The sequence below is a fragment of the Drosophila ananassae genome, chromosome 3L, assembly GCF_017639315.1.
Source record: "Drosophila ananassae strain 14024-0371.13 chromosome 3L, ASM1763931v2, whole genome shotgun sequence".
NCBI lineage: Eukaryota > Metazoa > Arthropoda > Insecta > Diptera > Drosophilidae > Drosophila > Drosophila ananassae.
This window is the reverse complement of record NC_057929.1, coordinates 2,001,782-2,029,232: the sequence shown is the minus strand read 5'-3', so window position 1 is coordinate 2,029,232 and position 27,451 is coordinate 2,001,782. Positions and strand designations below refer to the sequence as shown.

At 43.3% G+C, this 27,451-nt stretch overlaps 7 protein-coding genes across 13 annotated transcripts in view; 4 read left to right on the top strand and 3 right to left on the bottom strand.

Annotated features, from left to right (window-relative positions):
• Positions 1–438: 438 nt before the first annotated feature.
• Positions 439–6,751, bottom strand: LOC6495456 (focal adhesion kinase 1). Of its 3 annotated transcripts, XM_044715747.1 has the most exons (17): positions 6,528–6,751; positions 6,072–6,434; positions 5,267–5,987; positions 5,092–5,201; positions 4,781–5,019; positions 4,221–4,722; positions 4,032–4,164; positions 3,843–3,975; positions 3,719–3,782; positions 3,574–3,654; positions 3,292–3,496; positions 3,094–3,233; positions 1,984–3,035; positions 1,718–1,807; positions 1,206–1,660; positions 1,033–1,143; positions 439–974 (listed from the first exon to the last, which is right to left on the bottom strand). In XM_044715747.1, exons 2-17 carry the CDS (start codon positions 6,115–6,117, stop codon positions 548–550), a joined length of 4,509 nt encoding a protein of 1,502 aa, XP_044571682.1. In that variant the 5' UTR covers positions 6,118–6,434; positions 6,528–6,751; the 3' UTR covers positions 439–547. The 3 variants fall into 3 exon arrangements, with proteins under 3 accessions (XP_044571682.1, XP_032307077.1, XP_014763312.1); XM_032451186.2 differs by having other exon boundaries at positions 6,072–6,751; XM_014907826.3 differs by having other exon boundaries at positions 2,887–3,035; positions 6,072–6,747.
• Positions 6,752–6,775: 24 nt separating this feature from the next.
• Positions 6,776–11,220, top strand: LOC6495192 (transcription elongation factor SPT5). 3 transcript variants are annotated; one of them, XM_001958847.4, is made up of 12 exons: positions 6,776–6,873; positions 7,192–7,593; positions 7,654–7,778; positions 7,832–7,969; positions 8,031–8,481; positions 8,538–8,608; positions 8,669–8,835; positions 8,897–9,069; positions 9,126–9,379; positions 9,438–9,633; positions 9,686–10,409; positions 10,468–11,220. In XM_001958847.4, the coding sequence occupies exons 2-12, from the start codon at positions 7,216–7,218 to the stop codon at positions 11,034–11,036; spliced, it is 3,246 nt and encodes a 1,081-aa protein (XP_001958883.1). In that variant the 5' UTR covers positions 6,776–6,873; positions 7,192–7,215; the 3' UTR covers positions 11,037–11,220. The 3 variants fall into 3 exon arrangements, with proteins under 3 accessions (XP_001958883.1, XP_032307079.1, XP_032307078.1); XM_032451188.2 differs by having other exon boundaries at positions 6,837–6,909; XM_032451187.2 differs by lacking the exon at positions 6,776–6,873 and adding an exon at positions 6,965–6,987.
• A 371-nt stretch (positions 11,221–11,591) lies between these two features.
• Positions 11,592–12,820, top strand: LOC6495193 (60S ribosomal protein L11). The gene is made up of 5 exons (XM_001958846.4): positions 11,592–11,651; positions 11,721–11,739; positions 11,903–12,034; positions 12,102–12,399; positions 12,613–12,820. The coding sequence occupies exons 2-5, from the start codon at positions 11,734–11,736 to the stop codon at positions 12,738–12,740; spliced, it is 564 nt and encodes a 187-aa protein (XP_001958882.1). The 5' UTR covers positions 11,592–11,651; positions 11,721–11,733; the 3' UTR covers positions 12,741–12,820.
• Positions 12,821–12,949: 129 nt separating this feature from the next.
• Positions 12,950–14,014, top strand: LOC6495194 (ADP-ribosylation factor-like protein 6). Its single transcript, XM_001958845.4, has 4 exons — positions 12,950–13,365; positions 13,420–13,551; positions 13,608–13,736; positions 13,788–14,014. The coding sequence occupies exons 1-4, from the start codon at positions 13,188–13,190 to the stop codon at positions 13,952–13,954; spliced, it is 606 nt and encodes a 201-aa protein (XP_001958881.1). The 5' UTR covers positions 12,950–13,187; the 3' UTR covers positions 13,955–14,014.
• LOC6495455 (elongin-C) lies at positions 14,005–15,141 on the bottom strand. Of its 3 annotated transcripts, none has more exons than XM_014907825.3 (3): positions 15,049–15,141; positions 14,754–14,965; positions 14,005–14,292 (listed from the first exon to the last, which is right to left on the bottom strand). In XM_014907825.3, the coding sequence occupies exons 2-3, from the start codon at positions 14,963–14,965 to the stop codon at positions 14,151–14,153; spliced, it is 354 nt and encodes a 117-aa protein (XP_014763311.1). In that variant the 5' UTR covers positions 15,049–15,141; the 3' UTR covers positions 14,005–14,150. The 3 variants fall into 3 exon arrangements, with proteins under 3 accessions (XP_014763311.1, XP_044571683.1, XP_001958880.1); XM_044715748.1 differs by having other exon boundaries at positions 14,754–14,999; positions 15,073–15,088; XM_001958844.4 differs by having other exon boundaries at positions 14,754–15,085.
• Positions 15,142–16,043: 902 nt separating this feature from the next.
• On the bottom strand, positions 16,044–20,012 carry LOC6495454 (tubulin beta-1 chain). The gene is made up of 2 exons (XM_001958843.4): positions 19,815–20,012; positions 16,044–17,496 (listed from the first exon to the last, which is right to left on the bottom strand). The coding sequence occupies exons 1-2, from the start codon at positions 19,869–19,871 to the stop codon at positions 16,210–16,212; spliced, it is 1,344 nt and encodes a 447-aa protein (XP_001958879.1). The 5' UTR covers positions 19,872–20,012; the 3' UTR covers positions 16,044–16,209.
• A 717-nt stretch (positions 20,013–20,729) lies between these two features.
• The window catches only part of LOC6495196 (low-density lipoprotein receptor-related protein 1), a 48,980-nt gene continuing 42,258 nt past the window's right edge, over positions 20,730–27,451 (top strand). Inside the window, exon 1 of the mRNA XM_001958839.4 lies at positions 20,730–21,511. Coding sequence (XP_001958875.2) covers positions 21,361–21,511 — 151 coding nt within the window. The 5' untranslated portion in view covers positions 20,730–21,360. The remainder of the gene's footprint in view (positions 21,512–27,451) is intronic.

Sequence of the window (27,451 nt, the reverse complement as noted above, 5' to 3'; positions counted from 1 at the left end):
CCCAAGGGGCCATAATGTCTCCTCCCTGTGCTTTTTCAATATTTTGAAAATATCCTGAACAGTTGAGAATTAAAAACGCAAGCAACACTTTTTGTTAAGTATTTTAATTTATTTGTTGTGATTGAACCTGGCACCAAAATAACTTGCTCTGACTACAGCTTATAATGGTAGTAAATAAATCACAATATAAATGTCTTAAAACACACCCAAAGTCGCGATGAAATTCCAGTTTTAGTTGTGTTAGATTGGGCAGATTAACTATAAATATTACTTCTAGCCATTTTCATTCAAAACGCGTCTTTGTTCCTTAAATTATTTTGACTACGTGACGATGTGAGAATGCGGCCGGCCGAGTTGCGGGTCTCGTCAAAAAATTTAGTGAGTAATTTTGGATCTATGTATAATCTGTATGCTGATAAGCGAATTGTTCGCTGGATATTCCGTTGGTTATACATATTTCGATACATATATTTTAAGTATGTACAATAGTTTAGTGATTAAGTTAATATCTATCGGGCAGACACAAAACACATAGGCTATTTAAGAATTACGCGTGGCCATGCAGTGCGGATGTGTTGCAGTACATGTGTTCGCCGGGGCTACCCAGATTCTCTTCCACAATCCGCAATGGCTCATTTGTGGGATCCAAGCTCATGCCCCTCTGAAGGCTACCACTGCCGCCACTATTGTTGGCAACACCTTGCAGCTGCAACTGCGAACTGAAGCTCTGGTGCAAGTCATTGTCGTATATTCCTGTTCCATGGAGCAAATCACCAGAGGTACTCGACTTCAAGTGGGCTCCCAGCTCGTTGATAGGCTCATGGCTTGAGGATGGCTCGAAATTGGATGAACTGACGTGGTCCTTGGGGTTGGAGGCCGGGAATAAGTTGTCATAACGCTGCCGAATCGAGTCGACAACATCAAACAGATTCTTTGCATCCAGAGCCAGAGCATGGGCTGCCGATAACATACTCCTAAAGAAAGTATAGCCATTAGAGTTTGATATCATAAATAATATCCATCCGCACATACCTGCGATATTCACAGTCCAGAGTAGTGTCGCTATATTGCTGTGCTAATCGCATGGCGGATACCAACTCATGCATGTCTTTGGAAAGTACTTGATGTGCCATTTGGACTTCCCTAAAAAATATCAATAAATATTTAATTGGATTTCTCAATAAATAAATCAAATATTTCCTTACTTAAGGGCCTGTGCTGGAAAGAGTACGGATATTCTGTCCACTGACGTCAGCAAGTTCCTCAGCTTGACGCCCACATTCTTGACCAATTCCAAATAGCCTTCGGTGTTGGCCTTCTCCACCCCTTGTGACAGCACCATTATCGATTTAACCACCATTGTGGTGGCACAATAGACCTCATCATCGGCGCGATTCAGTGGGCGACTGGACACCGAATGGCCAAAGTTTCTGGCATTAGAGCCTGTCTGATCTTCGCCGGTATGTGAGCCGGACAAGTGATCCGCCGAAGAATTGTTCGATTTTAGGGACAGAAGATTGGCGTTGGGCGTCATGGGCCGGGAACTGGAGTTGGAACAGTCGGGTAGACTAGACGGCCCGGCTGACATCAGGTCGAGTCGCAGCATCTGTTGCTGGTGATCGAGTAGAGCTCCATGTGGTATCGAGCTGGATCGACGTCGCTGCAACAAATATTTAATTATTTCATTGGCTTAAGCCTTGAAAATGGAAGTACTTACCAGCAACTCCTCCTGGATCAGCCACTCGCTATCACTGTTGCTATCCTTTCGCTGCTGTCTTAACTTTTCGCCCATAACATTATGAATAGCCTGAAAAGTTGGAAGAATATTAGTTCAAAACTCTACTTTTTTGGCTTAAAAAAAGCAAAAATACTAACAAAACTCAAATTCCTAAAACAAAAAACCAACAAACTAAAGACTCAATCAAAGAAGGGGATAATAAAAACAAAAGTTCTTTAGCCAACAAGTCCACTACAACGCCAAACCTGATTTCCCATAGCTTCTGCCTGCAAGGTGGCCATACAAACAGCTCCATCGGATGCACTGGGTCCCATTCCAACGTTCTGCTGCCCTGAAAGCATCCACTGGCGCTCCCATTCTCGTTGACTTTCCAGGTTGTGTGGCGAGATGACTCCAAATGAACTGGTTTGGCCACTTGGTGGGATATTGGGATGCATTCCAGAGCATTCTGGGACCGGAACTTGTGGTATTTCCACGGGGCACAAGTTCATCATTGGACTGCATTGTGGTTGCTGCTTGTTGGAGACACAAGTCTTGAGTCCAGCTCCTCCAAAGTCGTAGATCTCCTCTGGCAGAGCTTCGCACTCGATTGATGTCTTCATTTGCTGACGATAGGCATGGAAGTATGTGTTCCGCTCCATGCTCCGTGAACGCTCCGCCGTGTTGGTGCAATGGGGCGGCGGCTTGGCGTTGTAAAACACCAAGTTCTGGGCGGACATCAACGACTGATGGCGCTCTAGGCTGCCGCCCTTGGAATGCATCGACTTGGCGGGCGCTGGCTGATGTCGCTCCAAACTGCCGTACAAGCTATAACCGGCCACCTTCGAAACAGCCGGGTTGGACATATTGTTCTCCATTGGCATCTGATCCTCGGTGTGCGGAGCACAAACGACGAAGCTACTCTTCGAGGGGAGACTACCCGTAAACATACCTGCCTGATGGGGAGTAAGGGTCTCTAGGGGGTTAACTACTGCGTTTAGGGAGTTGGCCATCTGACTGGCACTGCTGTTAGTGGAATATTGGGTCTTGAGTCTTTCAGATTCTGCGATGGGGTCGAGCTTAAGCATATCGGCTGCCGGAAGCTTAGTGGTCTTGAGAGAAACCTGCGCTTTGCTGTCATCTAATTCTACGGCTAGAGTGTTAAATACCGATGCTGGTGTGGTGTAGGCGGCAGGATTGATGCCACGCTTCTGGTTCTCCATCATCAGCTTGGCCAGCACCGCGGGGTTTTGGGCAATGATGTAGGTTTGAGGTGTCGAGGTTGTTTCATTCACATTGGACATCAAGTTTGAAAGGTCTATAAGAGATAAAACGATTTTAAAACCTTCTAACAAGTAAAATATCTATTTTGTTACCCGAATCGTGTATAGCTCTCGATGGCTTCATGGGCGGTATGTCGACGTCGTCACTGCCCACCCAGGACATGGTTGCCACTCGTCGGTGCTCCCGTTTCAGAGTCTCCGATGAGCTAATGCTGTCCTCAATCAGAATTTCCCTGAGATGGATTTAATCATAAGACTTTTATGCATTTTTGGTTGGTTTTGGGAACTTACTGAAGTGTCTCTTTAATCCGCTTGAAATTCGGTCTTTTAAGTGGTTCGTAAGCCCAGCACTGGGACATAAGTGAGTAAAGTCGTGGGGGACAGTTGGGAGGCAACGGGAGGCGCTCCCCGTTCTCCAGTTTTGAGATTACATCGCTGTTCTTAACGCCCTGGAACGGCTTGACGCCGAGCATGAGTATTTCCCAAATACAGACACCTGATTCAAGATTAATTCAAGAGATTAGTGTCGGTTTAATAAATGTGTTCCTCCTCCCTCCTCCCAGCTCCACTCACCAAACATCCACACATCGCTGGCTGTGGTGAACCTACGAAAGTTTATCGACTCCGGCGACATCCACTTAATGGGCAGGGCCACTAAAAAACACAAAAAAAAACCAGTTTATGTTATAAGGTCACAGCTGGAATATTTATTTATTACCTGTGGGTGTCGAGTGGTAATACGATTGATCGGAAACCCAGCGTGATAATCCGAAGTCAGCCAACTGCAACAATCCAATGGGAATATAAAATGCATTATAAAGAAATCTTTCATGAAAACAAACCTTAACACACGTTGGAGTGCTGACGAGAACATTGCGAGCAGCAATGTCTCGATGGACAAACTTCTTGGACTCTAGATAGCTGAGAGCCGTGGATAATTGGTAGCAGTATTTAAGCAAAGTGCCATGGCTTAGTCTAAACAAAAACAAGATTGATTAATTTGCATATTAGAGATCAGTTTACGCCTTCACCTTTCGCTGTTTGTCTTTAAGTATGCCCGCAGTTCTCCCAGTTTCGCCAACTCCATGACTATCCAAATCGGCATTACACTACAAATGCCTATTAGTCGTATAATATGAGGGTGATCGAACTTCTGCATAATATCTGAAAAGGCAAATCCATTAGATTTTAACATATATCATAGTATTTACCATACTTACAAGCTTCTGCTAGGAAGTTCTCTGTCTTCTCGGGATCATCGTTTGCTTTGCATGTCTTTATTGCCACCTGAATGACATCAGGCCTTCCATCGGCATTTCTTTGGTCGCTATTGCTACTGTCTTTCCCATTTCCCACAAAGTTCTTGGCCTTGGCCGACTTCGGGAGCGTGTATGTGCCCACATAGACATCCCCGAACTGTCCCACTCCGATCTTAGCGCTCGGCGTAATGTGGGCCCTGTCCAGTTCATAGTTGCGAACAGTGGGCGTGGAGTAGTCGCCCTCCCCCTCCATCAGACCAATCTCAGCGTAGTCATCCGTTAGCATAGGCTTTGCCGGACTCGCCCCTGATTTATTCGACTCCAGTGTCGCATTATTGCTGGAGGCCTTTGTGCTATCATCGCTGGTCGATGCGGTTGTTTCCCTCTGCCAAATCGTGAACTCCAGGTCTTTTGATAACAATCTGCAGTAGCCGTCAATGAGGTCGGCAATGCTCTCCGCCGTCTGAAAAATATAATATTAGCATTCAAAACGAGATAATCGAAGGGAAGAGTACACTCACATTAATGCCATTGCACGTAATAACCAAGTCCTCCACATTATTCGAGGCAGAGATTTTGATCTGCGTTTTGATCTTCTGGCAGTTGCAGTTGAAGTTATGGGACTCCGTGGATTCCGTAGCATTTTCGCTGGCCTTGGGCAGCTTTTCCTTTGGTAGAGTGCATGTTTTTATTGCAACGACATCCTTGAACTGAGCCACATTCTTCAGGCTAGCTTGGGGATGGGTCTGATAAGAGATTCCTGCGAATACAAGAGTATATGGAGTTGTTAACCAAGAAATGTTTATACTTCTGATTAAAAAAATAGCATTACCGATGTGGGGGCCGACGTGTAGGATTCCAGATATATTCCAGGCAGAGCTCAGTGTCACCGAGAATTGCTCAAAGTTTGTTAAATAAATATTTTTTAAAAGATCGAAGAACCTGCAACGGAAAAGGTAATTTAATCGTGCGAACACGTGAGGCCGTATGACCAAGAAATGCCTCACCGTGTCAAGTACTCAATGTCATTGTAATTGTAGACCTTTTTGTAACCGACTTGGATCAGTTTCTTAAGATTCTTTGGCTTTGTTGTGGCTATCACAGATTGTGGAAGAAAACTCTTAAATCCCATTTCCTTTTCAATGTAATCGATGTGCTGCTTCTTGTCCGGAGCCTTAACCGTAATGTTCTTGAAGAAATGACGGATGCCCAGGCAGCACAATTGGACCGCCACATCTGTGTCGATCGCGGTTACATTGGCCTGGATGAAATCTTCCTTCACCTGATTGAAGTAGTAGAAGCATGTGGCCTTGTCCTCGTCGAATAGATCCTGAATACTGTTGGGCACATAGCGCACCCTCAGCTCCACCCGCCAGACTCTGTTGGCGATGACCCTCTTTCCCTGATCCTGATGGTGCAGCATTCCCTCCTCGAACTCGAACTTGGCGTCCTCGTTATTGGGGCAGTCCACATTGGCACAGCCCGGCGTCAGGATGTGGGTGAGGACCTTCTGCATGGGGGTGGTCCTGGCCAACCAGATCACCTCCTTGGTGATCATGTTCATCATCCGACAGGCATAGCGCTGGATGCTAGGCGGCCGCCCATCCCGTCCCAGATCCTCGATGGTCTTCCGGATCACATTGAAGACGGTTTCCTTGACACTGAACTTGACCGCCTTGAAGCTCTTGTTGGGCATGTGCACATGGATGACGTACTCGTCGAGGAGCGCTGCAGAAGAGATCAATGAATCAGTGGGTGTTTTTTTGGGGAAAATCTGAAAATTGGAGAGGCCAAACCAGAACTCCTACTCACAGTCATGGCTGGTGGGCGGCGGTTGACTGCTTTCCACGACGTTCATGTTCCACCAGCTGCCGTCCGGACACAACTTCAATCTGCGATACGGGCACCAGATGCGTAGTTTATACGGTATATGCCGGATAGCGATTGCATCACACGGTAGTTAGTCGGAAATCCTGTGCCAATCTACGGACAGGTGGAGGAGGTTGTCGTCGAAGACGTTGTCGCGGAGAGTGAGAGACTTTCCACCCCGTTCGTTATGAATTTCTGTTGTGGCACCGAACCACACCTTAACTCTCTTCCGCCTCTGCCCGCCCACTCTCTGCGATGGCCCGATGGATAGCACGATCGACGGTCAACTTGGCCGAATTCTCTAATCTGGCCGGGAAAGCGCGATACTCGGTTATTGCCAAACTCTCGGTTTATGAAAATACATCTGTTATACATATATATGCATCTGTTTATACATACATAGCAGTCTGGGCTGCCAGATGTGAGGGGTTGGCGTGGTTATTGGACCATTAATTGCAAAAACCGAACGCTGATCCTACTGGCTCCCCGCATCACCGACTTAATTCAACTAATAACGCCCGCAATGGCCGTGGCAGGCCTCAAATGTCTATTTTCGAATAAAGTAAATACTCTGTAGAGGTGGAAACACACTGATAAAAGCACCGATTCGTTGTTATCGAACTTTTCCATCAACTAATAATACCATCACTAACCCACCTCTAGAAAAAAGTACTGCCATCTCGAACAGAACTTCCATCTCTAGCCAAATACAGCGACATCTACAAGTTCTTCAAAACGCGAAAAGGTGAGCCAACACAAGCCTTTTTTGAGCAAAAAAAAAGTAATTTTACGCATTTTGCGTGGCATTTTTATCCGTAAAGAGTGGTTACTTCACCTCCCGCTGTCCACTGGTTGTGCGGTAATTAGATCTTGGCTAAAAATACACTATTACTATTGTCCAAGCCATTTCTAGTTTTGGACTTCTGTCCAATCCTAATAATTGTTATAAAAACAAAGAAAACCGTATGCCTGCAATATGCATGTGTATTTCTCGCCATATCTAGCCATATCATTCTCCCAATCTAGAGTATAATTCAGCTGAAAACTTTAAACCATATTGCAGAAGCCCCCGAACACGTTGGCAGGAATGTCGGACTCCGAAGTTAGCAACATGTCGGACAGTGGGTCCGAGGACGGATCGATTTCCAATAAATCGCAGCGCAGCGCCCGCTCCAAGTCAAGGTCGAGGTCCAGGTCCCGGTCCGGATCGAGGTCCGTCTCCAGATCCAGATCCAGGTCCCGCTCGCAGTCGGGCCACTCCCGGTCGGGATCAGAGTCGCCGCGCGGTCGCGGCAATCGTGGCCCGAAGAGTGATGAGTCCGGTGAGGAGGAGGAAGAGCCGCCAGGCGAGGACATCGACTCGGAGGAGTACGAAGAGGAGGAGAACGATGATCATCCAAGAAAGAAGAAAAAGAAGGAGCGATTCGGTGGTTTCATCATCGACGAAGCCGAAGTGGACGATGAAGTGGGTTTATTTCTATTCTCCATAACACCAAGCTCTCACTAATCCTACTTTTAATTGCAGGTCGACGAGGATGAAGAGTGGGAAGAAGGTGCCAACGAAATAGGCATTGTGGGAAACGAAATAGATGAGCTGGGACCCACGGCCAGGGACATCGAAATCCGACGACGAGGCACAAACCTCTGGGAGTAAGTAACTGTTACAAAACTATGTCTTTTATCTAAAAAATACCTCACCACAGCACCCAAAAAGAGGACGAGATCGAGGAGTACCTCCGCAAGAAATACGCCGACGAATCCATCGCAAAAAGACACTTTGGCGATGGCGGAGAGGAAATGTCGGATGAGATCACCCAGCAAACGCTGCTCCCAGGAATCAAGTAAGTATGCCCGACTCTTGGAAGTCCCAAATATTTCACAATTCCTTTTATTTCCATTCAGGGATCCCAACTTGTGGATGGTGAAGTGCCGCATTGGCGAGGAGAAGGCCACCGCCCTGCTGCTGATGCGGAAGTTCCTGACCTACTTGAACACCGATGATCCGCTTCAAATTAAATCCATTGTCGCCCCCGAAGGCGTCAAGGGATACATCTACCTGGAGGCCTACAAACAGACCCACGTCAAGACGGCCATCGACAATGTGGGCAACCTGCGAATGGGAAAGTGGAAACAGGAGATGGTGCCCATCAAGGAGATGACTGACGTCCTGAAGGTGGTTAAGGAGCAAGTGGGCCTCAAGGTCAAGCAATGGGTGCGTCTAAAGCGCGGCCTCTACAAGGACGACATCGCCCAAGTGGACTACGTGGATCTGGCCCAAAACCAGGTGCATCTGAAGCTCCTGCCGCGCATCGATTACACGAGAATGCGCGGTGCCCTGAGGACCACAGCAACGGCAAGTTTTAGTTTCAAGAGTCCAATACAGAAAGCTGAGAATGTAAACTATTTCAGGAGTCGGATGACAGCAAGCGCAAGAAGAAACGCCGACCTCCGGCCAAGCCATTCGATCCAGAAGCCGTCAGGTATACGACCAGTTTGTTTATTATTTTTGAGGCATTACTAACTTCCACATAAATATGCAGAGCTATTGGAGGTGAAGTCCATTCGGATGGTGATTTCCTGCTCTTCGAGGGCAACAGGTATTCCCGGAAAGGATTTCTCTACAAGAACTTCAACATGTCGGCCATTCTGTCCGATGGCGTAAAGCCCACCCTGGCCGAGCTGGAACGCTTTGAAGAATCTCCAGAAGGTATTTTACATTTTAACATTAAAATAGTGAAGAAAAATAATAATATATATTATTCTTGCAGAGGTCAACTTGGAAATCATGGGCACTGCCAAGGACGACCCAACTTCAGCTCATTCCTTTTCAATGGGCGACAATGTGGAAGTCTGCGTGGGTGATTTGGAGAATCTGCAAGCCAAGATTGTGGCCATTGATGGCACCATGATTACCGTGATGCCCAAGCATCAGGATCTGAAGGTAGAGATCCCTAATGACCATAAAATAAAATGGAAACTAACCGAATTCCTTTCCAGGATCCTTTGATCTTCAAAGCCCTTGAGCTGCGCAAGTACTTCAAGACAGGAGATCACGCCAGGGTCTTGGCCGGCCGATATGAAGGCGAAACTGGTCTGATTATTCGCGTTGAGCCCTCCCGTGTGGTTCTCGTTTCGGATCTGACTAATCATGAGTTGGAGGTCTTGCCACGCGATTTGCAGCTGTGCTCCGATGTGGCCACAGGTGTGGACTGTCTTGGACAGTTCCAATGGGGAGATCTAGTGCAGTTAGAGTGAGTTTTCCCATTAACTTGTTCATGAATTTAAGCTCATTTAGAACTCTTTCAATAGCTCCCAAAATGTTGGCGTCATTGTTCGTTTGGAGCGTGAAAACTTCCATGTCCTTGGCATGAATGGAAAGTGCATCGAGTGCAAGCCCACTGCTCTGCACAAGCGCCGGGAGAACCGGAATACTGTGGCCCTAGATGCGGATCAGAATCAGATTCGTCGTCGGGATATTGTGAAAGTCATGGAGGGACCTCATGCCGTAAGCAGATTCTTATATTTCTGAGAACTTCATTAAAGAAACTCAATTTTAGGGCCGCTCTGGAGAGATCAAGCACTTGTACCGCAGTCTCGCCTTCCTCCATTGCCGCATGTACACCGAGAACGGCGGCATCTTCGTCTGCAAGACCCGGCACTTGCAGTTGGCTGGTGGCAGCAAGACGAATGTCAACAACGCCGGAACTCTTGGTGGCCTGGGATTCATGTCGCCGCGTATCCAGTCGCCCATGCATCCGTCCGGCGGTCGTGGAGCTCGAGGAGGTGCCCGCGGCGGCAGGGGAGGATTCCGTGTTACCCGAGATCGAGAGATTTTAGGAAAAACCATCAAAATCAGTGGTGGACCCTACAAGGGAGCCGTGGGAATCGTCAAGGATGCCACTGAGAGCACTGCTCGCGTGGAGCTGCACACTTCGTGTCAGACTATTTCGGTGGATAGGAATCACATTGCCATTGTGGGAGTGCCCGGCAAGGAGGGCAGTGTGTCCACTTACGGACGTACTCCGGCCCGTACTCCTGGCTATGGAGCCCAGACGCCCAGCTACACTGCTGCTGGCTCCAAAACACCGTTGGTGGGAAGCCAGACACCCAACTGGGATACGGATACTCGTACTCCTTATGGTACCATGACTCCGTCGCACGATGGCAGCATGACGCCTCGCCACGGAGCTTGGGATCCGACGGCCAATACCACGCCAGCCAGAAACAACGAGTTCGACTATTCGCTGGAGGAGCCAAGCCCAAGTCCCGGCTACAATCCAAGTAATAATTGCCCTTCTCTCAAATCCCTCTTTTGCTCTAATTTCAATTCATTTTTTAGGCACTCCTGGCTATCAAATGACATCGCAGTTTGCCCCGCAAACACCTGGCACTTTGTATGGATCGGATAGGAGCTACAGCCCCTTCAATCCCAGTCCCAGTCCAGCACCATCTCCCTATCCAGTTGGGTACATGAACACCCCGTCGCCATCGACCTACTCCCCGAACACTCCGGGAGGCATTCCCCAGTCTCCGTACAATCCGCAGACTCCTGGCGCCAGTCTCGACTCCTCGATGGGCGACTGGTGTACTACGGATATTGAAGTTCGGATTCACACGCATGACGATACCGATCTGGTTGGACAAACGGGCATTATTCGCACGGTTTCCAATGGAGTTTGCTCCGTTTTCTTGCGACAGGAGGATCGCAGTGTCTCCATAGTCAGCGAGCATCTGGCTCCGGTGCCACCAAACAGTGGTGACGAGTTCAAGGTCATCTATGGCGAGGAGCGCGAGTCCGTGGGCCGGGTTCTGGCCAAGCAGGAGGGAGACGTCCTTGTCTGCAAGATCAACGACGAGGTGAAGATGATTCCGGTTAACCACCTCTGCAAGATGAAGTCTATCGACTAAAGTGGATAATTTGTTAGGCGCTTCGATGCTGCTTCAATTAAATAACCAGAATATGATACAAATTTCACTTAAATTAAAAAAAAAACATGGACGTTTATTCAAATAATATAAAATATTGCACATTTGGCATGTTTTGGGTATTAATCGTTAAGATACAGTAACAATAAATCATTTTTGTTGTTCATTTGTGTGTTTTTGCAAAACATGTAAACTAATTCTATTTAAATAAACACAGAAACATTATTTAAATCATTTATTTGTAGCGGGTGTTGCTTTCTCCGGAAATAGTCAGCCCTGGTTTTTCGGTTCAGGATTTCAGTCATGACGTTGCCACTCTTTTTTTAATCGGTCTTAACCGGTTGTGGAAATGTTACATTGCAACGTTTCGAAAAGTTATTCGTGGCTAATTTTATTAAAATATATTATAATACGATATTATTTGCTTTAAATTAACAAGTTATTGCTATTATTCCCCACAAAATATTTGAATAACCATTTGAATTTGAGAAAACCCAGACAAAAACGCGTTAGTACCACAATAAGTGGTATTTGGCCAGACTGCCCTCCTCCCATCTGGCAGCACTGGTTCCCTCTTTTCTTTTCGTTTCCGGCGAGGTATGCACCATATTTCAGCTCCACGTTTTTTTTTGTTTTCTTTTATTAATAATTGCACTTTTATTTTAGATAAATATCCATAATGACGGTAGGTTGACACGTGGGCTATGTATTCTTGCACTGCAAGGGCGACTAGGCATTTGTTGGAGGGCAGAAACAAAGGGAAACCGCCCGAAATGCGGACGGACCGAAAGGTTATTTTTTGCGTGGTTATGAATCGGAAGTGACGATGTCCATTGCTTGTTTTGCAGGCCGCTGCCAAGAAGGAACCCAAGATTAAGCGCGACCCGGCGAAGAACCCCATGCGGGATCTGCACATCCGCAAGCTTTGCCTGAACATCTGCGTGGGAGAGTCTGGTGATAGGCTTACCCGTGCCGCCAAGGTACGACTACATATCCGGAATATATTATTATCAGTGCTAAGCTAATATTGTGGTGTCTCGCAAACAGGTGCTGGAGCAGCTGACTGGTCAGCAGCCCGTGTTCTCCAAGGCCCGCTACACAGTGCGCTCCTTTGGCATTCGTCGTAACGAGAAGATCGCCGTCCACTGCACGGTGCGTGGCGCCAAGGCCGAGGAGATCTTGGAGCGCGGTCTGAAGGTGCGCGAGTACGAGCTGCGTCGCGACAACTTCTCCGCCACCGGTAACTTCGGTTTCGGCATCCAGGAACACATCGATCTGGGTATCAAGTACGATCCCTCCATCGGTATCTATGGTCTGGACTTTTACGTTGTTCTGGGACGCCCAGGTAAGCAAATCGCTCTTTCCCATATAGTCTCGCACTTAATTAGGTATCTCTGCCATTTGAGGCACTGATGCTCAGTAAATGTGCGAAAATCAAAGAAGATGTGCTCAGTTGGATTGGCTTCTCTTACCTTGCCAGTCCACACGGTACAATTTCGACACCAAACTATATTTCTATCTTGTATTTTTTTACTTACAATCTATTTCCTATTTTCAGGCTACAACGTGAACCACAGGAAGCGCAAGTCCGGCACTGTGGGCTTCCCCCACCGCCTGACAAAGGAGGATGCCATGAAGTGGTTCCAGCAGAAGTACGATGGTATCATCTTGAACAGCAAGAAGTAGAGGCGTACTACTCCTAACCATGTTTTTTAAGAAGAATTCTAAAATAAACCTTGGCTTGTGTCAACACGTAAAACTTGAAATTATAATTGTTATAGAATTTAGTTAGTGGTTTGACTGAAAAGCTCATCGAGTTTAGAACGAAATATAGATTATTTTTGATGAGAAATTGTTATCCATTGCTAGTTAGATAGTTCTTTTCTTCTGCCTGGGTCAACCCAAGCCATTTTCAATGTCAGACCGTAGGTGAACTTGAACATTTGCGAGTGGGTGATGTGAATCGGATGTGGGTGCCAAAGTTGAAGGTGCTTCAATGCTTCAATAAATCGATTTCGACACTACCCAGTGGTTGCCATGACTACCCAAAGTCCTTTGCAGGGCCAAACATGCCAAGAACAATCACAGACTGAGCCGTAAACAAAATAGAACCGATGCCAGTTCAATAATAAAATGGGAATGTTGCACAATTTGGCCGACTTGATAAAGATTAAGAAGGATAAAATGACCATCTTGGTGCTGGGCCTCAACAACAGTGGAAAGTCATCTATAATTAACCATTTTAAGAAGTCCAGTGAACAGACTAGTATTGTGGTGCCCACAGTTGGTTTTATGGTCGAGCAGTTCTACAGTGAGTGAAAGTGAAGGATGTCCTAAAATCCAATCTAAAGTTTATCTTCAAAAGGCATGTCTGGTGTCAGCATAAAGGCCATTGATATGTCGGGAGCCACGCGGTATAGGAATCTCTGGGAGCACCAGTTCAAGAACTGTCATGGAATCATCTACGTCATTGATTCCAGCGATCGAATGAGATTTGGTATTCATATTTTAAATAGAAGTTATCCTTTTGATTGCAAGCCCTTCCTGTTTCAGTTGTGGTCAAGGATGAGTTGGATCTGGTCCTGAAACATCCAGATTTGTCCAACCGGATAGTGCCTATACTTTTCTACGGCAATAAGTCGGATGTGGAGGACTCCTTGTCTTGCGTTAAAATAGCAGCAGGTTCATAGCATTCTATTTTAATAAATAAAATTATAAAATACAACTCCACAGCTCTGAGGCTGGAGAACATCAAGGAGAAACCGTGGCACATCTGCTCCAGCAACGCCATATCCGGCGAGGGACTCGGCGAAGGTGTCCAATGGCTCATCCAGCAGATGAGATTCGCCATGTTGAGCAACAAAGACGCCTCCAAAGCCAAAGCCAAGATCTCCAAATAACCAGAATCATATTTTGTTTTGAAATAAATCACCCATTTTGTTTTTTGGAGTTTTTGGAAATCAACAGAAATTTATATATTTTTTTTTCGTTTCGCATACAAGGACATTCTTCGTTTCATTACAAATCAACACAGGCGAATTATTATACCTTCCTTTCGATTAATCATAATGTAAATTCAAATTATTCAAATATAATTTAGCAGTCTAGGAAATTGGCCGCCATCAAGAGTTCTAATGCGATCTCGGGTGCGATCGGGAATTCGGGAATTTCGGTAGAACTATTGGTGTATCGCACTTTGTACGTAAAGTACATGCAGACCTTTTGTAGAACGTGGGATCTGGAAAGTAAAACACGATTATTAATAGATAATACAAACAGATATAGCCTAGCCAGTAGTATCAAAAAAAAAAAATCAAAAATATTAAGTCATATTTTATTTTTGGAAATAACATTCATTTCTTTAAAATATAAATAATAATTCTAAAAAAAAAGAATGATGAAATTTTGAGAAATTGAAAACCGGAACCGGCTTTCGGAGAGATTTCTCGCCTTTTGATTAGTTTTGATACTTAGGATTACGTGTAGTATATTAATCCGGGACTAGATTTGTCGTAAAGGTGCACCTGAGTTGTGCATGGTATGACCTACACATCGTCGCATGAATATATATATATATATAATTATATATAGGATTGTGAGTCGCCGGTCAATAGGTCAGCCGGATGACTTTGCTGCTGGGGGCTGCTACCAGGCTGTTGTCTGGTGGGTGGGACTCCGAACCCCATTGGTGGTACTTACGGTATCTCACGGAAATGCACTTCGTTGGCCTCGTTCTCGGCAAATTGGCCCGGTCCGGACAACATCGCCCGGATCGTGCCGGAGGTAAGAGCGTGCTCGCGTTTTACAACAAATTCATGGCCGTCTGAGGAAATCAGCTTCACGTACATGGCGTCGGGCCCCTCGCACCCGCCATAGATCTTGTCGCCGCGCTGCTCATCCATTGCTATCATCTTTGTTGGGAGTAAGGGTGGATGAATATGTCTACTGTAGTAGTTGCCAAAAAAAATTGCCTATTATTTATTTTTTATCTTACTTGTCAAAAGTCAGTGACACTCACACACGAACGACAAAACTAGGGGTGTGAATTTAGACGACAAATTTATCGATAGTATCGATTGTGAGTAGCGTTATGTGGTGCATACTTTTAGGGGCGCTAAATTTTATACTCTTTCTGAGGGTGTCTAAAAGTAGGCAACTAAAATGACTAAATAAATTATATATATTCATGATCAGGATTATCTCCAGAGTCGATATAATCATGACTGTCTGTCTGTATGTTTCTATAAAAGATAGTCTCTTAATTGTATAGCAAAATGATAATTTTGCAGTCTGTATAATTCGAAGGGGCATGGAATCGGTTAGGTATGTCCTATAACTATATAATATCCTATATTCTGTCCTTTACGGATATCTGATTGATTAAATAACCTCATTTCCTTCTGCACAATGAGGCCCATGTCTCCATAGAAATGTCTCCTCATTTTCAAGTTTATTTTAACATAACAAAGCCCATTATTATTCAAACCGGTTCCATGACTCAGGCCGTCTTTTTGGCCAAAATGGTTTAGGTTATGAATGACAATTACCGCCATATGATTGTTTCAATCAATATTTAACTAATAAAAACAAAAGTAAGATCATTCACACTACCGGCATTTCTTTATATGGTATCTAAAATATATATATTTCGAAAGTAGCCTCCTACAGAACCCGATTTTTGTAAAAAAAACAAGTAATTCTGGAATGCCCACGTCAGTGTTATCATCATGCCCTCTCCTCAAGGGCAAGTAATTATTTTGTTTTCGGAAGAGTTGGGGCAGGTTGGGGACCAGCACCGGCATCGGCACCGGCTAATAAATAAAAATCTATATATAGATCCTTTCATGAATGACTAGACATACATCAAGCATAACCCCAATACAAATAATCGAAAATATCTGGGACTACATACATATATTCGTCTTATAGTCTTTCAGTAAATGAGGAACTAAATCCCCCCCCCAGAAAATACAACCAAAATAGATAATGTTTAGGCTTGTGAACAAAATTGGATCCGACTTTATTGATTACGTTGTTAAAAGAACAAACAAATTACAACTGAATTCTTGTTCTCGTTTTCTCATTTCTTTTGCAAAACATTTGAATCGAGAATCGGAAATTCGAATGGGAATTTTTTATTGGTTTTTGTTGTTGTTTAGTTCTCATCGACCTCAGCCTCTTGTTCCTCCTCGAATTCGGCATCCTCGTCGGCGGTGGCCTCCTGGTACTGCTGGTATTCAGACACCAAATCGTTCATGTTGCTCTCAGCCTCAGTGAACTCCATCTCGTCCATGCCCTCGCCGGTGTACCAATGCAAGAAGGCCTTGCGACGGAACATAGCAGTGAACTGCTCAGAGATGCGCTTGAACAGCTCCTGGATGGCAGTGGAGTTGCCAATGAATGTGGCAGACATCTTCAGACCACGGGGTGGGATATCGCACACGGCAGTCTTCACATTGTTGGGGATCCATTCAACGAAGTAGGAGCTGTTCTTGTTCTGGATGTTAAGCATCTGTTCGTCGACCTCCTTCATGGACATACGGCCACGGAAGATGGCGGCAACGGTCAGATAGCGACCGTGACGTGGATCGCAGGCAGCCATCATGTTCTTGGCATCGAACATCTGCTGGGTAAGCTCGGGAACGGTGAGGGCACGATACTGCTGGGATCCACGGGAGGTGAGTGGCGCAAAACCGGGCATGAAGAAGTGAAGACGGGGGAATGGTACCATGTTGACGGCGAGCTTGCGGAGATCAGCGTTCAGTTGGCCGGGGAAACGAAGGCAGGTGGTGACGCCGGACATGGTTAGGGAGACGAGATGGTTCAGGTCACCGTATGTGGGTGTCGTCAGCTTGAGGGTGCGGAAGCAGATATCGTAGAGAGCCTCGTTGTCGATGCAGTAGGTCTCGTCAGTGTTCTCCACCAGCTGGTGCACCGACAATGTGGCATTGTAGGGCTCCACCACGGTGTCCGATACCTTTGGCGACGGCACCACCGAGTATGTGTTCATGATCCTGTCGGGATATTCCTCACGGATCTTAGAAATCAGCAGGGTACCCATACCGGAGCCAGTACCGCCGCCAAGCGAGTGTGTGAGCTGGAAGCCTTGCAGGCAATCGCAGGATTCGGCCTCCTTGCGAACAACATCGAGAACGGAGTCCACAAGCTCAGCGCCTTCTGTGTAGTGGCCCTTGGCCCAGTTGTTACCGGCTCCAGACTGTCCGAAAACAAAGTTATCGGGCCTGAAGATCTGTCCGAATGGACCCGAACGCACCGAATCCATGGTGCCGGGCTCCAGATCGACAAGAACGGCGCGGGGCACATACTTGCCACCGGAGGCCTCATTGTAGTACACATTGATGCGCTCCAGCTGCAGATCGCTGTCACCGTGGTAGGCACCGGTGGCATCGATGCCGTGCTCATCGGAGATGATTTCCCAGAACTGCAATCCGAAAGAGAAAAAGAAAAGTTTTCAAATTAGAAAGGAAATTTGGAAAAAATCAATAATAAAAGCCGATGACTCAGCTGGGAAAATCAATGAACCGACCAACTTTTTCTTTTCCGAGTTAATTTTTGAACAAATTCGGTTGAGGAGAGTTGAAATGAATCTTTATTGATTGAATTAGATGGCTACCCCCCCAGACACAAGCTACATACATGTCCATGGACCTATTTGTGTCGGCGGGGCGACCGTCATCATGAACTGTGTATGGGCCGAGTTCCGATTAACATAAGTCTCATTCCGCTGCCATTTTTGGTGCCACCAAGCCAACCAACCAACCACCAACGATAACGTCATCTGGCGTGGGTTTTGAGGCGCAGCTGTCGCCGCCGCCGCCGGCTGGCATTGGATCTGGCTCTCGATCTCGATCTCGATCTCTCTTGAAGCTTTTGGAGCGTAGGCTGATGACGGGCTGCCCCTGCAGTGATATGTACATGACTGAACATCGCCCCACGCACTCAGAGCTGGGATTTTCTCCAGACTCCCTCCTCTCCCGTCTGGCTTACATCACCAGACGGCGTACGGCGGAGGAGGCACTTGGGGAGAGAGGAACGGCGTAGGCGTTGGCGTTAGTAGTTAAGGTTAAAATGCAGCTCTCCTAAGCTCAACTACCGACCATCTGGCGCATAAATTGGCGTGTTTTTTGGGGGCATTGCGTCATCGCAGAGCAGAAAAAGTGAGGCTCAAGTCGTTGTTTATGTCGCGTAAACAAATAAACCAATTTACTGTATAAAGGAAATGGAAATGGAAATGTGTGGTTGCCACTCGTACAAAAAAAAAAATGGAAAACTATATATCTTTTTCTATAATCTATATAGAAATATTCCCTTTTAAGCCACAGCCTTTGAAGCCGTCACACCCATACCTAGAGCCATATTTGGGCACAACAATTGTTATGTTGCAGCTGCTCGGGCTGCTCGGCATTTTTAGGCGTTTCCGAGGGTTGTTTTCGGCCTATTCTCAGGACATGCGACAGGGATATTGATTTTTCGGCGCAAGGACTAGAAACAGGCGATGACACAGCGGATTCGTCATCGCCAAGTCCCGTTACTACTCAAGTCTGCGCGCATGTGCAGCACCGCCCTTTCTCCTGCCCCCAAAAGGTGTACGGTATGTACGGGAATTGGATAGAGACAACAGATGGCTCTGGCAAATTCCTCCATATATGGCCATCCCACTTCTGCCAGCATCATTAAGACAAAAAAAAAATAAGCCAAACTTTTTGTAAAAAAATTGCATGTAGGCATGTTAGCATGTATGTATGGTAATTGGGGAGCATTTATTGTATATACATATGTATGTATATGGCGTCATGTTCAGAAAATAGAAATTATTTTCACGCTAGATAAGATAGAGAGTAGTGCTGGAGTTGTGCAAAAAAAAAATTAGCGGAATGCAAGCAAATCGATAGAACGAGTACATCTGCTGCTGTGTACATACGATACATATACACATCTCTAAGTATAGGTATATTATACATCCCATTTATGTGTATACTCTTATACTGCGAACCGGTCAACGGCGACGGTTCAGTTCAGCCATTTTAGGTTAAAATGACGTCATGTTTTCTCTTTAGAAGACGCATAGCGGCAAAAACCGGCCGACGCTCACCAATACATGAAGAAAAGCCGTATTCCCGTCCCCGTATGTAAAAGTTTATGACTTAAAGTGGTATTGGGTTTTAGAAAACCTTTCGTGGTGTTGTTGACCAAAGAAGAAAAGTACCCTTCACCATCTGTGCAGCAAAGCGGCTTTCACGCCCAAAGGAAAACTATGAAAGTATTTTCGCCAAAGAGAAAATGACTCATGCACTTACCACACACACACATAGACAAATTTTATGGGCAATGTAATTGCTCGACACACCCAACTATAATTACACACACACACATATGTGCAAGTCAATGGCCCTAAAAGAGTGGCTTTCGGAAATTTGGGGCGTGTCGAGGGACTTGGTCAAAAAGTTAGTACATAAATCATCATATTTGCTAGTTTTTGTTGGGATTTTTGGAGAGATTTTTGTAGAGATCGGAAAAACACAGACAGACGCCGGGCGAACAACGGCCAACTCACTGAGAATCGGATATATACATAAAATGTGAGTGTGTGCGTGAAAATGCCGGCAGCGGCCTCAATCATTTTTTTGCCACATGGGCAGACGTGCAAAAATGACGCCATTTTGGCGACTGTACTCGACAATTATGCTCATAATGGTGCAAAAAAAATGTATAAGAAAAAAAATTATATTGTTTACATACCTTGGCTCCGATCTGGTTGCCGCACTGACCAGCCTGGATGTGAACGATTTCCCTCATTTTGTATTTGTCTTGGTTTCTTAACTTTCAACTTAAAAATATCTCTCGCTTACAGCACTCGCACAACTGTTCTACACGAAGTCTGTCTCGAAAAAGTGTCTCGGGAATGCCTTGCGCTATCTGCTTTTATAGCAAGTCCAAAATATATGTATATCTACAAATATCGATGTTTCCCCGAAAAATAATCGTACTATTTTTTCATATATCGATGTTCTTTGGGAATGTAAGGTCACTCTGCTTGGGGGAAAGAGGGATTTTATCATCGATAATTCCAGGGATTCCCACAGTTTTTGGTGATAAATTTAAATAATTTAAAAAATTTACTCAGATTTTATTATTTTTTTGCAATAATCAATTGTCAATAGAAACTATGGCTTATATCGATTTTTTTCCTATTTTTTATGATATACCATTGAAGAATGACAAATTTAAATCAAAAATTCACAACATCAGTCGTATATAGCAACAGAAATAGTTTCGAACTAAATCCTAATTACTCAAATTTGTCTTTTAGATACAAATGATTAGTTATTTATGTATTTTATATCATAAAATTTGAAACTTCGCGCCCATCGATAAGTGTGGCGGTTATAGCTCTTAAATAGTTTGAAATATCTCCACCAGTTCGCTTTTTTTTTGTGCTGAACTCCCTTTAAACTCACATTTTATTCTAATTTTTATAGTTTTGGGGTGTTTTTTTAACTTTTGTCATGTTTACCCGTACCGGAACTCAATTTTATTCGCAATTTAAATGTCTATTCTTTCATTCTCGAATTTCGAAATTGAACCGGTAAAGCAGCTGATTTCGAAATAATAGTGTGACCAGCCCAGAATTATAGTGTGCCCACCCTCAAAATAAAAGGTATAAAATAGGGTTTCAAAAGATTAAATTCAAAAGGGGGTATCAATAGGTCTCGAAAGTCTCAAAAATAAGTTGAGGGCGCGCGGTTCGGACGTTTCGACGGTCGGGATTTTTCATGACCTGGAGAAAGCATCGCCGCCGCGCGCACTACCAAACACCGGTCTTTCGTAAATCTTACGGCGAATCTGAATATTGTGCTCGAAGTACTGCCGGAATATATAAAAAAAATCTCTAAATCGTTTTGAGAATCTTTGGTGCTTGAAAAAAAAACCCTCCTGACAACTGTTGTGTTTGCGAGCAAAATAAATCGTAAAAAAAAAACCAAAAGGATACCGTTGTTGACAAATAATAAATATCGGACGGGAGAAGTTGATTATTTCTATTCAAGTATTCAAGCTGGCGCTTCGGAAAGTAAACAAATCGGAATAAAAATGCAAGGTTCAGTGGAAACCTGAATAGAAGGTTCCTGTTCGTGATTCCTTCCTTGCCTCCCCCGTGTGTTCGTGTTTGTGTCAGATAGTGAGTGTGTAAGTGTGTGTGTGTGTGCGAGTGGTTGTTGTGTTTTTGTGTAAAAGGAAAAACAAAACATCAGAGAGGGCAGCGGCGAGAAGAGCGGCTTGCGGCAAGATGCCGGCGACAGCGAATTCGTGGGTGTTGTTGCTGTTGTTCGGCGTCGTCGTCGCCGTAGAAAGCAGCAGCATCATCAGCAAAAAGGGCCAGCAGCAGCAGCAGCAACAGGAGTCCTTGACGTCCACGCTTCGTCCTCTCCCGGATAAAGGTAACAAATTCGCCTCCCACCTCCCACCTCCCACCTCTAGAAGAGATTTCATCTCTATCTATGTATGTATATTGTATCTCACTCTATCGCTCTTAATTGTTGTTAATCTGCGGTGCATTAACCTGGCGAGTAAACATCAGCCCCTCTCGCTTCCACCAAACAGTTGCGGCCCCATCCCTATCCCCATTCCAATCTCCCACCCCCGTCCCCTTGTTGTGTGCCAAAAATAACAACTGTTCTCCGTCTGTCTGCCAGCCAGTCTCTCTCTCCTCTCTCTCTTTCCGCCTGTCTGACTGCTCCACCACCCAACCCCCCGCTAGTTTCTGTTCACTTTGTTATGCAAATTCTTTTGGTTTTTCTTCTTGCTTCCAAAAATGCGCCACAAAACAAACGGAAACAAACAAAAAAATTTAAAACATAAATAAATAAAATACTAAAAAAAACTAAAAAAAAAAAAAGTGAAAATTTCTTATTTCGGTGGTTTTGTGGGGAATTTTCAGGCTTGGGGGGAAAAAAATCCAGAAACCATGGAAAGTTACAGAACCTCCGGGTGTTTCTTAACCCATCATCACAATAACGGGATTAAAACGAAATGTAAACATGTTATGATGGACAGAAGGGCCTTGGGGGGGTTATCCCCAAAAACATAAACAAAAAACATAACCTCTAAATAAGGTTATTGGAATATTTCTTTAAAATAAAAAAGTTATAATAATATTATTACACAGGCCGACAATTTCCAACTTTTTTTTTCCTCCACGCATAATTTTACCTGCTCCATAATCTTTAGGCTCCCCTGAACCAAAGTCCAGAACAAACATAGGTTCTATCACCCACCGTTTCCGCGGTACACCTAAGAGAAGAAATTGATCAAATTTTACCATATATTGAATTATGTAGGCCGTGAAATGGCTACGACCATCATTGTTTCCAGTACATATCATTTTTGAAATGTATGTGTACCAACTAAAATTAAAAAATGGTATCTAGCAGTTACCATATCTTTGGAATACTCATCCAAAGTTGAAATCTCAGATTTTCTACGTTAATTTTTGCTCTTCTATGATTTTTCCCCAAACATTTTTCTATGGAAGATTTTTATTTTCTTATTGAAATCAGTAGATCATACCATGTTTTAATTTTGGATTTAAGGAAAAACTCGAAATAATTTTATTGAATTTAATATAGGTGGTTCAACAATATTTTCTTCAATTAAATTGGAGTTTTTAATCTCATATTTTCAAAAAGTCATGGCTATCTACAACTTCTGTAAAGCTTTACTAAACAAGCTGAACCTGCAATAGATACGTTTTGAATATAGAAATAGTTTTAGATAGCCATGACTTTTTGAAAATATGAGATTAAAAACTCCAATTTAATTGAAGAAAATATTGTTGAACCACCTATATTAAATTCAATAAAATTATTTCGAGTTTTTCCTTAAATCCAAAATTAAAACATGGTATGATCTACTGATTTCAATAAGAAAATAAAAATCTTCCATAGAAAAATGTTTGGGGAAAAATCATAGAAGACCAAAACTTAACGTAGAAAATCTGAGATTTCAACTTTTGATGAGTATTCCAAAGATATGGTAACTGCTAGATACCATTTTTTAATTTTAGTTGGTACACATACATTTCAAAAATGATATGTACTGGAAACAATGATGGTCGTAGCCATTTCACGGCCTACATAATTCAATATATGGTAAAATTTGATCAATTTCTTCTCTTAGGTGTACCGCGGAAACGGTGGGTGATAGAACCTATGTTTGTTCTGGACTTTGGTTCAGGGGAGCCTAAAGGTTATGGAGCAGGTAAAATTATGCGTGGAGATTTTTTGCTGTTGGCCTGTGTTATTTATTATAAGACTAATTTATAATATTAAGCAATATTATTATTATTATTATTATTATTATTATTATTATTTTATTACAACAAAAATGTAAAAAAAAATTCAACTGAAAAACAAATAAATTTAAATAAATGATGGACCATGTAGAGTGTGTGCTCCATTCTTGACTTGCCGCATTATGCATGCACATGATCCATGACCCGAGGGGTCCCAGAGGTCCCCTTACACAAAGACCCCCATTGCTGGCACTCCCCCACTCTCCACTCCCCCCTTCTCTGTTATTAAGAACGACTGTCGCGGAGATGAGAAAAAAATAAAATTAAAGTAAGCATTTCCTTATTTGAGGCGTCGCGACGTCAGAATATTGTCACAATTTAAGCATTTCAATGGAAATAATTCACAAAAGCCACCGAAATCAATCAAACAAATTGTTTGTTTGCCTGACAACCACCCCTTAAGGGGGGATGGGAGGCAACAGACAAGAGACATGGGTTATCTCTCTTCTTGGAAATGGAATGATTTTCTTTTTTTCTAATCAGTGACTAGGAGTTAAATGACAAAAAAAACACACTTCCAAATAGGTCAGATTACGAAAGAATTTAGACAGAGCGCTCTTTACTTTCACAATTAATCCAGTTCAGTATTTTTTTAATAAAATGCAATAACAATATTCCCCTCCATTTGTATCACATTCCCAAGGTCGTTCACTTGCCATAGAATAAACCGCATAATTAATACAATTTGCATATTGCTCTTGGCTTTAAAACACAAACCATTGCCTTTTTTTTATTAATTTTTTAAAGATTAATGGGATAAACAGGGTTTTTTTCATTTTCAGACGTCAGTAAACGCTTTAAATAATAAAAATAATGAATTTTTGGCTTATAAGTTACTCTAAAATTTAGAGTCTAGAGTCTAAGTGATCTCCAACTTTCAGTAAAAATGTGTGCTTAGGTGGGTTTCATGGATTTTTTTGTAAAATAAAGATAAAATTCACTAAAATATCTGATTTTTTAAAGCTATTTAAGATTTAACGAACTAGAGTAACCTTTTTTTTCAAACGAAAAATTATTAAAATTGATGGAATAGATTTTTGGAGCATTTTAATCCATTTTTTAATAGATCTTTTTAAAATAAATAATAATCCTTTGTTCAGTTACTACTACTAATTGTATCTGGAAGAAGTATCTGAAATTTCATCAAGATCTGTTGAGTAGTTTTCGAGATATCAAGTTTTTCAAATCCTAGTTTTCGAAGAAAAAGAATCTTATGTTTTAAGAGACAAGGGAGCTTCTACTTCTTATAGTCTATGTATCTCAAAAGTATCTCTTAAAGTATGACACGGATCTAAAAAAACTTATTAAGCTATAAACTATAGAATAATAACTTTATTATAAAAATATTCTATAGATTTTTAACTTTTTTTTTAAACCAATAAGCAATATTTTAATTTTGAAACCCTGCAAATCTGGTAACTTTGAAAGAGCGGTTCTGGACAGTCTTTCTTGATTCTTGTGTGGTAATAACTGTCCCTCTAAGCCTGCTTAGGCTCCTCACTTGCCGTTCTGTGTAAACAAGAGTGTTTGCCAGGGAAACACTCCCCCAACTACCAACTTCCAATTCCAACTTCCAACTCCTAACTGCCCAACTCCCACAACTCCCCCAACTGTTTGCAACGCAGCGCAAATTTGTGTTGCCGACTGAAGTGTGTCGCAGTAAGCGTTCCGCCTGCGGGTCATCACAGGCCAGGCCAGCTTTGGAAAGGGCTGGTCGGCCTAAAGAAGGGGTGGCTAGAGCGTTCCTGCCCCAGCCTGGCATCCTGGCCAGCGCGTTCTGGGCAGGCGGAAATATTGCGGAAATCGTTTATCATGTCGCCAATGGCTCTGTTTTAATAATTGCTGTTCGCGTTAAATGGAAAAGGGGGATAGAGGGGTGGTGGGGTGGTGGGAGTGGGGCATAGTGGGTGTGGCATGCCTCATTTGTGCCTGAATGTGCTTGAGCTGCGATGAAAGGCTTTCCGATAGGAATCTCTATCTCTCTCTTTTGCCTCTGTCTAGAATTTAGATTATTTTTAAAAAAATAGAATAGCTATTTATTCCATATATTTTTTTTAAATTGAAACTTATCTCTGTCTAACAGACGAGGGGCAAGGTCTACCATCTGTCATCACTTTCTGTCAAATCGTAGATTTTATTTTAAATTTCTACATATTTGTTTTAAAATATTTAGAGGGAGAGAGGCCCGTTTCAAGTTCCACGTTGAGTTTGTTTGTTTGTTTCTGCCTCAAGTTCAAGAGCAAACGATAACCTGTCCGCAGACGATTAGGTAACACCACCAACAACAATAACAATAATAACAACAATAGCAGCAAACACGTTTGTAAGACACCTTACACACCAACACACACACTCCAACACACACGCACAAGTCGCACCTGCTTAAAGCCCAAAGAGCTCCAAAAGAGCTCCAAAGAAACAGAAACAGAAAAAAAAAACGAAACAATTTGGCTTCAAAAAAAAGCATGCTTTTGAGCCAAAAGGCAAAAGGCAAAAAAGCAAAAGCAAACTTGGCCCAAAACAAACTGACCATGCCGGCCGGCTTTGGCCAGCCAAGTGGTGGGAGTGGGAGGAGTTTGGGGATTGGATTTCTTTCCAAAGGCCATGAACGTGATGGCTTGGCTTAAAGGCTCTTTAAACATTTCAGGACTCTGATTTTTTCTCCTTTTTATTTTTGTTTTTTTTTGTTGGTGCATAATTGAGTCGGAAAATTCGGTTAAGCCAGTAATTTGTTGCAGAACAATTATGTGGAAAATCCATTCAGGAGGAGGCCTTTCCTCCCCACCCATATACTGTTGATTTTCTTTTTTTTCAACTCTATTGAGTTGCATGTCCCGACTCTGTGTTGCAGAAACAAAATACATTTATGGTCCGTCTGGAATCGAATGACGCACTGCCAAGATGGGAATTATCACTGAAAAAAATAAATATAATAACTAGAACCGGACCGGTTCTTCCAGAAAAAATATAACTTCTAAGATTTAAGTCTTAAATAATTAAGATTTAAAATGATTTATTATTATAGCTTATTAGTATTCTTAAATAAATAATATTTTTCTTACTGTGTTTGTTAAAAAAGACAGAAAAGAAAAGAAATCTGGGACCGGTTCAGATCGCTTCGACGAACAAAGAACTCTCCACTCTGCCAGGGGGTCTAGACTCCAAGCCCTATATGGTCAGGGCCAGGACTGTGGGCCTACGTACTTTTAAGTTAAAACCACTGACATCTCCTCATTCTTGGCCTTGAGTGAGAACTGCAACTCTTGCCATAAATTGTCACGATTTTTTAAAACAAACTGTATCTTAGTCAGAGGCCTCTGGCTCATGAGTAATATTTTCGAATATTCTACAATTAATTTACAAGCTTTTTTTAATTGCTCGTTCACCCACGCTTGCAGCTAGCCAGCAGGAAAGTAAACTTGTATAGTATGTGGCTGGGAAGCAAAGTGCATTCAATTTAGTTTTAATTAGCAATGAGCATGAAATAATTGTACGAAAAAGCGAAAAAGCTACAAACTCAACGGGGGCATCTCGAGTGGGCAACCACTTCTCCACTCTTTGCATACTTTTGGCATAATTATTTCTCATAATGGAAATACATTTTATAATTGCCTTGCTGGCTCTTGAGGTCAAAAGAATATATATATTTTTGCATTCAATTGAAATGAGAAGAGAGGCTTTTAAAAAGTGAGCTTAAAAAATGGATAAAAAATTATGTTTTTAAGTCCAACACAGTTACAGGTCAGCTATTGATGAACTGGAACTGGTATTAGTCTCTATATATGGCCAGAACTGCACTCGACGTTGATGTGTTTTGTTGGCCAGTTCTGTGGCCAGCGCTACAATATTGAAAGTGCATTAAAATAGAGCTGAATGACTAGTGGTAGTAGTGCCTCGTAAGTAGAAAATGTTATACTCGTGTAGCAACAAAACCGCAAAGCCAAAGCCATCCTTCTCCCATCGACTCTATTGGACCTTTCGGTTAAGGTTTATGCGTCAATCGATTTTGCGATCAAATAGAATTCAT